The sequence below is a fragment of the Mustela nigripes genome, chromosome 1 (assembly GCF_022355385.1).
Source record: "Mustela nigripes isolate SB6536 chromosome 1, MUSNIG.SB6536, whole genome shotgun sequence".
NCBI classification, from domain to species: domain Eukaryota; kingdom Metazoa; phylum Chordata; class Mammalia; order Carnivora; family Mustelidae; genus Mustela; species Mustela nigripes.
In genome coordinates this window covers 33969802-33979268 of record NC_081557.1, presented here as the reverse complement: position 1 = coordinate 33979268, position 9467 = coordinate 33969802, and the positions used below count along the sequence as shown (strand labels likewise).

The window sequence follows — 9467 nt, the reverse complement described above, 5'->3', positions numbered from 1 at the left end:
GTGGATGGAAGGGCAGGCAGGCGGAAGGAAGAAAGGGAAGAAGGAAAGGAGGGAGTAAAGGAAGAATGAGGGAAGGAAGAGAGGAGGGAAGGGAAGAAGGATTGCCTGCATGATGGACGGAAGGGGGAGGGCGGGAAGGGGGAGAGGAACAAGAAAGGAAGGAGTGGAGTGAGGGAGGGGGAAAGAAGGAGGAATGGATGTGAGGGTGAAAGGGAGGATGGGGGGTGGGGGTGGGGAGGAAGGGAAGAAGGAGGGATCGAGGAGTGACAGGAGGGATCCATCTGTGGATAGAAGGAGGGATTCATGGGGATCATACTTGATAGTGGTCTGGATAAAATTTTTGAAAAGTGTACAGTGCCCTGAAAGCAACGGAACTATGAGCATAGCATAAGGCCCCAAGACTTCTTCCTGTCTGGGGGACTCCAGACTTCCCATCTGTAGCATGTAGTGTCTTGGACCAGATGCTTTCTAAAGGCTTCTTTTACTCTGACCTTCTAAAATGCTGTCTCTGTCCCTTCCCTTTTCCTCTCCCCTTCCTCCAAACCAGAATGTTCCTTGAAAGGTCCACATAGTTCTCGGTTTCTAGATCCGTACCACATTATGTGGCAGGTCCCATGGCTATGGTCAACCCAGGCAGGGCTGTTCTTGGACTTACAATGCTGCCCCCATGCCGACAACCACCACAAGGTGTGGGGGGTGGGGAGGGGTGCATCTCTGCAGGCTACATTGTTCTGGAAGCAGCATGGCTGCTTCTTGTTGTGGATACAGTGTGGGGCCTTGGCCCTCCTTGAAGTTCTCTGTGAGGGCAGCTCACAGAGGGAGAACACAGGGGTCAACCCATCCAGACTGTAGCCCAAGGCTGCTTCCAGAAGATGGTCTGGCTCGGGACATTGTCTATCTTACACAGGCTGGGAGAAGGGGCCCCAGAGGGAAGGGGAGCTATGGGAACATGCAAGCAAGGATGACCAGCTGGACACCTGGAGGAGAACTGACTGGCTTGGGTTCTTCTTGAGCTCTGGGGGACCCAACTGGAGGCTGTAAGAAGAGGCCTTGCCTGGAATTCAGTCTAGCAGGATAGCTCCTTGGTTCTTTCCTCAGATACCCAGGCCTACTGGGGGCTAGTGAAGCCAGGGGTCATTAGATGGGGCCACCAAACCAAACCAAAGGAGCTCCTGAACCTTTCTCCAGGGTCTCAGATGGTTCTGGACGGCCTGGGCCATCCCAACCATTTCCTTCTCAATGGTGGGGTCTGAGAAGAGGGGGCAGCCACATATGTTCAGAAAGCCCCAGCCCTCCAGCGACTCCTTCCTTGCTTCCACCCAGGAAGGGTGGGAGGGCCATACCCAGCAGGAGAGAAGCAGACCCTATGGTTTTGGTGCCTTTGGGGACCCCCAGTCCAGTTGTCCTTCTGCTACTGGACCTACAACACAGTATCCCTGACAAATGAGCATTTAGCCTGTATTTCAGTACCTCCAAGAATGGGATGCTCACCTCCAAGCTGGTGGTGGGAATTCCTAAAAGGTTGGGGGTGGGGTTTTGCGTAAAATCTGTCTAAGGCCCTGGGGCAGATATCTATCTTTGCAGTTTTTGGACTTGAGAGAACCCAAAAGAGACCACATCGGTGACATACACATTCCTGAAAAAGAGCGTGAATGGACTGTGGTAGGAAGAGGAGGCCTGGGCCATGTGGCCACTGAGGGGCCCAATTCCACCATCACAGCCCTTGTCTCATTCCTTTGCCACCTTGAGCCTCAGCAGGCAAAGTCACTTTTATCAACCAGGGTAGGCTAAGTGCTTTACTAAGTCACCCCCAAATCACAGCAGCTTAATACCTCAGTAGTTGATTTCCCACTCAGGTACTTAGTGGATATTTGATTTTCAGGGTCCTTGTGGTGGCCCCTCTGGCTCCTAGAGCGTCAGCACCTCCTAGAGGAAAGGTGCTAAGCACCTGGCCTGTCGTTCACACACATCCCTTTCATGCGCTGTCCCCCAACCGTGAACTCAGTCATGGGACCCCACCTCACCCCAAGGAAGCCTGGCACATGGAGTTGAGCTGTGCGTCCAGGAGGAAAGGAAAGGCATTTGTGAAAACAAAGCAATTCTGCCCCAACTTCTTACCTCCCTGAGCATCCTAGCTCGGTGCTCCGAGGAGGGAAAGGTGGCCCGTCCATTTGGCCCATCTTGGAGGGGGCAACGAGCAGGCGTCTTCCCCTGGCCTGGCCTCTGACCGGAGCCAACACCAAGGTACCCCAGGTTGCTTTGCTCTGGGTGGGAGGGCCTCTCCCTCTGACCCTGTGTTTCTCCTCCACAGTATGTGGCCTTCGCCTCCCTCTTCTTCATCCTGGTCTCCATCACCACCTTCTGCCTGGAGACCCACGAGCGCTTCAACCCCATCGTGAACAAGACAGAGATTGAGAATGTTCGGAACGGCACGCAAGTGCGCTACTACCGGGAGGCGGAGACGGAGGCCTTCCTCACCTACATTGAGGGCGTCTGTGTGGTCTGGTTCACCTTCGAGTTCCTCATGCGTGTGGTCTTCTGCCCCAACAAGGTAGAGTTCATCAAGAACTCGCTCAACATCATTGACTTTGTGGCCATCCTCCCCTTCTACCTGGAGGTGGGCCTGAGCGGCCTATCTTCGAAGGCCGCCAAGGACGTCCTGGGCTTCCTGCGCGTCGTCCGCTTCGTGCGTATCCTGCGCATCTTCAAGCTGACCCGCCATTTTGTGGGCCTGCGGGTTCTGGGCCACACTCTCCGCGCCAGCACCAACGAGTTCTTGCTGCTTATCATCTTCCTGGCCCTGGGCGTCCTGATCTTCGCCACCATGATCTACTACGCCGAGAGGATAGGGGCACAGCCCAATGACCCCAGCGCCAGCGAGCACACCCACTTTAAGAACATCCCCATCGGCTTCTGGTGGGCCGTGGTCACCATGACGACGCTGGGCTACGGAGACATGTACCCGCAGACGTGGTCCGGCATGCTGGTGGGAGCGCTGTGTGCGCTGGCGGGTGTGCTCACCATTGCCATGCCTGTGCCCGTCATCGTGAACAATTTTGGGATGTATTACTCCTTAGCCATGGCTAAGCAGAAACTACCAAAGAAAAAAAAGAAGCATATTCCACGGCCACCGCAGCTGGGATCTCCCAATTATTGTAAATCTGTCGTAAACTCTCCACACCACAGTACTCAGAGTGACACATGCCCGCTGGCCCAGGAAGAAATTTTAGAAATTAACAGAGCAGGTAGGAAACCTCTTAGAGGCATGTCGATCTGACCTTTCACCTCCGCCCCCCGTAGCGATGATTCCAGATTCAGTCAGACTGCTTCCTTAGTTCCGTGGGCGACCCGGGACCCCGCACTCAGTCTCGAGGTGTGGAGCCTGGGGGCCCAGGGAGATGCTGGGCAGCCAAATTCACAAGGCGAGAGCCTGCTGGAGGAACCTCACTGGTGGCCCTGGGTAAGGAGGTTGGCGCGCTGGTCTCGTGAGGTTCGGAAGAGACGACATGGCCCGCGAGGTTGCTGAGGACTCTCTTGGCAGGAGCCCAGGGGGCTGCTGCTCGGTGGGCAGGAGGCAAGCGTGAGTCTCTGACTCAGGCCACTGTCCCAGGGCTGGGGCAGGGCAGGGGTGGGTATGATTCGGAAACGCCAGATAGCTTCTGGTTTGGTCTTCCCTTGGCCCCCTTCAGGCTGTGCAGACAGTACAGCTGGTGCAGGGGATCGGGCAGGGGGGTCCCTGCAAAGACAGTAGCAAGGATTCTCACCCCGCCACAGAGCCTGTCTCCACAACTGAGTAGAACTCCTGCTCTGATTCCGGCTGCCTAGCTCCAGGTGCGTCCTCGGGGACGCCTGTAGCCCTCCGTAACAAGCTTACTTATCCCACAGCATGCCGAACCAACTCACCTTCTACCACCACTCTAGAGTTTAGCATTTATCTTTAGGAACCTGTTGGAGCGACTCTAGCTTTCACGTTGTCTGTTTGGGTTGATGGTCGAGCGGGAGTTTCCGGTGGCCTTCTGATGGAAGCGGCTGGTGAGCAAAGGACGAGCGGGGGCCACCGTCCCGGGCAGCTTTAGGCGAAAGCACTACGGACCAGCAGCCACCTCCCACTGAGGGTCCTCCCCATGTCCGGCAGTAGGGACCGCAGCAGCAATACGTGACAACCAGACACCAGTGTCCAGCCACATTCCCGTGAATTCAGTGGGGGGCCGGGGGGGGGGGGGGGGGGGGGGCCATGAAACAATACTAGTCATCGTGGGATATATTCTCATATTCCATGGCTAGTGGTTTGTTATGGGACTATCTCAGTTTTATGAGAACCTGCACATAGCACATAAAGTTGATCATGGGGCTCTGGTCTGAAGATATAAAGCCCATAGTCTACCTCTACCCATGGAATACCATCGACTTATTCTGTGGACACAGGGATTTCAAGGAAATGAATGACCCAGAGAAGAATGGCAACACTGAGCTAAGAGGTGCCGGGGTGAGGGAGGCTGAGTGAGTGACAGGTAACATTTAGTCTACGGAGGATGTCCCCGTACCCAGGTGTGGCAGGCGAGCTCAACCCTGGATGAGCACGTTTCCCCCGGTGTGGGTGGCCTCCCCCAGTGGATGAGGGATTCCTCATCCCTGCCCCCTGCTGACGCACCTGCCACCCCATCCCACTCCCGATCTGACTTCATTCCACACCTGTGCTGCCTAGCGCAGTACCCCCAAGGCCCACTTCTCTGCCCGTGGGGGCTCTCTAGCCCCTTCTTCTGGTCCCATACCCCTCCCTGCTTCCTGGATTCCTCGAGGCACTCAAGAAGAACATGGTTAGTGTCCCGGGCCAGGCCAGGGGGTCAGCGAGGGTCTCCGATGCTGGAACGGGGGCCCGAGGTAGGGTTGCATCCCCCTGGCCAAGGCATGGCTCCTGCTCGGCAGGGAAGGCACATTCGAGAGGAAAGTTCCCACCCCACTTCTCTGCTTTGGATTAGGTGGACATCTGACTTCAGGAGCCGCCATCATGGCAAGGAAAGTTCCTGGGGCTCTGGGGAGGGTCTGGGCTGGCCTGGCCCCCACCTTCAGTCCAGGCCCCAGCAGGGAGAGCTCAAAGTTGGGTGACATCCCTATGGCGCTACTTGGCCCTCAGGATCAGTGCCCCAAGTTTGGGTGCCCAGGCCAGCCTACCAAGGATCCCCAGTTCACTCTAGTCAGGCACAGATTCCTCTGCACTCCTAGAAAATGCCAGTATTCTCCATGTGCTGAGGGTGCACACACACACACACACACACGTGCATACACCAAGTGCAGATGTGTTCTGACATGCACACCAGCTAGTCCCAGAGACACAGCCCTCTTCCCGTGCTGCAGCAGACTCGTGAAACCCTTTCACTCCTGGTGGATCCCCTGGGGCCCCCAGCCATGGCAGCCCTGCTCCCAGGAACCTCCTGGTCCCTGGCCCCAGGTCTCAGGGACCCAGAGAGCCCTGACTCGGTCAGTCCTTGGCTGAGGAGGGATTTGGGGGCCTCCCAAGCTTGCCCTCAGGAGCCCAGATGCCAAGGCTATCCTGCCTTTCTCTCCCCAGCCCCACACTCTGCCCGCCCTCCCTTTCCAAATGCTCACTTGCACTGGAGGTGCTGTCCTGTTGTCCAGACCTGTCCACCTTGGCTCCCAGACCCCTCTGAACCTCCTCCCTTACCAGAACACTCCTTCCAAAAGCTGGTGTGTGAGACCCAGATGATCTGTCACCAAGGTGTATGGTCCTTAAGGGACCTCCATCTCAGCATCATGGGGTCCCTTCCCATTTGCTTCCTTCTCTGCTTGTAGCCACATACCCAGCTGGTGTGGGGACATCTGTGAGTTGTGGGGGGAGGGGCAGAGGTGAGGAAGGCAAATATGGGTGGAGATCTGACTCTAGGAGAATTGAGAGAGGTAAGACACAGCCCCCAAGGCCTTTCCAGCCTCGCTCCATCCCCAAGGACAGTCAGGTGGCCTTAACAAAATCTGGTTTTCCAATTATGCTTTTAGAATCTGGTTTAAGACTAAATGCAGCCTGCTGGGCTCTGGGGCATCCCCTACCCCTGACCACCCCCCCCCCCAACTCCCCAGGGCCAGACCCCAAGGACTCAAGGCCTCCCAGTCATGTCAACAACACCTTCCCTCACCTCCACCTCTTGGTCTGTCCTGAAGACTCAGGTCTGTGTGTCTGTGAGGGGTGATCTGGTCTCCTCTGTACCATCGTAGGCATGGCCTCCATGTTTGGGGGATTTGTCCTGTGGGGATCGTGGGGGCGGGGATGCCAGGAGGGCATCCCACATAGGGATCGCCTGGGGCTGATGGTCTAGGAGAAGCTGCTTGTCTCCCAGAAAGGGTCTCCCCCTTCCCATCTAGAGGTGGGGTCCTAGAGCACCTGCTCTGGACAGTTCGGAGTGCTCCTTCTGTCCTGCCATGTCCATTCACCTGTGTGTCTTGTTCATCTCTGCTCCTCTGATATGGGTTGGTCCTTTGTGGTGCCGCGTCTGGGGCTGCAGGGTCCTACCATAGGTGAGCAGGGTGATGGCATGGGGGAGGGTTGGTGGCCAGACCCACTTTTTGCCCACTGGCAGGGAGGGCAGCCGGCAGCTGTGAAGTCCCAGAGAAAGTGCTCCCTGGGCTCCCCAGGAGCCACACACTGTAGCCTCTGGGTCATCTCTGGAGGGGGGCTCCCCCCTGAGCAGCTGCGTGTGCAGCGCCCCTGGCCCTGGCCTTCCGCCTTCCCCTGCAGGGCCACGGTGAGTGGTGGGAGTGGCGGGAGTCCACGGGGCAGGGAGGGTGACAGGAACGGGCAGAGGTGACAAGACAGGATGTGGGCAGGGGCCCTTCGCACGGACCGACTGAGCTGTTACTCGGGTTAGAGGGCCGGGTTGGGCAGTGGGGGCCCGGAGTGGGGTCCCTGAGGCCCCTAGGCGGGCCAAGGGGGGAGCAGTAGGGAAATGAACCCGCTCTGAGGGCCAGGCATGGGTGTTCTTTTCTGTGTTGTTCACATTTTCTCTTTCTCTCTCCACTAATCATGTCTCTCTCTCTCCTCGTTTTGTTGCATGACTTGTGCCAGTTCTCGTGATTATACTCCGCTCGTGTCTCTCACAGACTGTCCCCACTTAGCCTGGGACTTTTCCCCTGAACCCCGTGCTGGGGAGACCCCCTCAGGGCTAAACCCCAAGAAATGCCCAGCACTTCCCACCCTGCCCCAGCCCAGCGGGCGCCACCCCACCGCCCCCCCCCCACCCCCAGCGCCCGCTGCTGGTGTGAACAGTAAGTAGTCGGCGCTGCCCGGAGAGCAGGGCGGAAAAGCCAGCCGTGCTGGCCAAGGGCCCAGGCACCGGGTTCTCCTTGCTCCAAAGTTTAAAAAAAAATGACCCTCTTGCAGATGCTCATCTCTCTCAGTCCATTTCAAAGCCTGGAAACCATCTCCGTGAGACGCTGCCCATGCTGTCATTCCATCACTGCAGGCGGGCGGGGTGGTAGGGGGCCGAGGGGCCCGGGGCAGGTGCGCAGTCTTCGGTGGGGGGGCCAGGTGGGAACCAAGGCTCCCGGTGGCCCTCTCCTCCAAAGGACAGCGTGGGGGCAGGAGGGCGGGGAGGTGTGGGGGAACCAGCACTTCTGGCCATTTTCACGGGTTCCCCAGCTTTAGAGAGTTGGCCCCTGCTTGGTTTCTCTCTCTTCCAGCCACCCCTCTGGACTTGGGGAGGGAGAATGCTCCCCGTTTCTGAGAGCAGCCTAAACTGCAAATAAGCAACCTGTCTTGGGAGGCTGGCTCCTTCGCAGAGTGAGACGTAAATACACCCACCTAGTCACAGGTTCCCCTCAAAGGGCATGGTGGTGCTTGAGAGAAGCAGCAGACCCCCAGGCGTGACCGGGAGTCTCTCCAGGGACAGAAAGGTGCCCGATGGCTGTCCCTCCCCCCAGCCCCAGTAGGGGGAACCAGCCCAACTCGGGGCCCTTTAAAGGCCCTGGGAGCTCAGTTCCTCCAGGGCCAGGGCACCAAGGGGCAGAGCTGGTAAGTGGGGGCTCAGCATTCAGGGCCAAAGGAGGGGAGTCAAGCTTTACCACCCCTTGACCCACTCCTGGACCAGAACCACCGGCTGTAGATTCCTCCACTGACAGACGATGGCCCCCAGAGAGACAGCAAACCCTGGCTCCCCTCCCAGAGGGAGAGGCTGTCAGCTAGGACTTGCTGTTTTCCCCTTGAGGACCATTTGTGCAGAGTACTGTGGGCCCCAACCCCACACCCCATCCACTCTCACCTCCCTGATACCTCTTCCCTTCTCTCTCCCCGCTGCCCTCCTCCCTCAGCCCTTCCCCTGGGAGGGAAGACAGGGGCCAGCCAGAACGGGGAGGCAGGCGGGGCCTGTCTGTGCGCACACGTGTGTGCCCACAGACACGCCCCAAGCGCTAGGCAGCTCCCAGACCCCAGAGAGGCCCCAGTCACGTGGTGTCAGAGTTACCTTGGTAACTGGCCTTTCTGGTTCAGAATAAATCGGGGAGCGAAGCCCCTGGGATTCGTCAAGAAACGCACTGTACGTGAAATGCTTTGCCATCTTGTACGACAGACTTTTTTTTTTTAAGTTCCAAAATTATGATGGGATTTTTTTTTTTTTGGATTTGCTTTACGAATAAACCTGATTGGTCCATTTCTCTTTTGACTGACTGCCTCTTTGTAGTGACATGATGTGTACACGGGCTGTGATCCCGCCCACGGGCACGCTGAGTGTGTGCACGTGGAGAAGGATCACTCGTGCGTGTAGTTACATGATGTGAACAGGGTCGTGGAGGAGGGTCCCACTTTAGTCTTTCAGAGAGCCCCCTCTTGTGTTCACACCCATGTTGGTGGTGCCTTCCGTTGAGGTTCTCCCCCCAGATGAAGTCTTTGAGGGAGTTCTGTTGCCCACCGTGGGGACTGAGTTGCTCCCCCCTGGCCTGGAATATTCTGCCTTGAGGGCAGAGAGCAGGGGGCAGGCTCAGTCCCCAAGAGTGATGGGCGGGAGCTGAGGCCAGACAGAGCCACCTCCGCCAGCTCCAGAGGCCTCCACAGCTCTGCTCCTGGACTTGGGAGAGGGAGAGCTGCTTGCTCTGGCCACGCTTTGCCCTCCCCCCGCAATGTCTCCTCAGACCTCTTCCCAGCTTCCTTCTCAGGCTGTCCCAGAGGCCAAGACTCCTCTTTACCCACCCGAGTCCATCCGCCACTGTTGTCTTTACACGTCCATCTGCTCTGCTTTGCCGGGACACTGCTGCGAGGAGGCAGAGGAATGGGAGGCCCTCCCGAATCATGGCCCGCTGTCACTGCCTCATGCATACATCCCTGTTGTGCCTTTGCAAGCTGACCAGGCCCACTGCGGGCAGAATGAGATGGCGGGCGCTGGCGGGATCAGTGTGGGGGATTAGAGCAGATGAGTGACTAGCTTAAGTCTGCGTGGGGGATGGAGCAGATTCGATGGTTGAATTGG

The 9467-nt window shown here is 57.7% G+C and overlaps 1 protein-coding gene across 1 annotated transcript in view; it reads left to right on the top strand.

The window, feature by feature from the left end:
• The window catches only part of KCNC1 (potassium voltage-gated channel subfamily C member 1), a 42723-nt gene that overhangs the window by 29064 nt on the left and 4192 nt on the right, over positions 1–9467 (top strand). The window contains exon 2 of the mRNA XM_059407579.1: positions 2312–3245. Coding sequence (XP_059263562.1) covers positions 2312–3245 — 934 coding nt within the window. The remainder of the gene's footprint in view (positions 1–2311; positions 3246–9467) is intronic.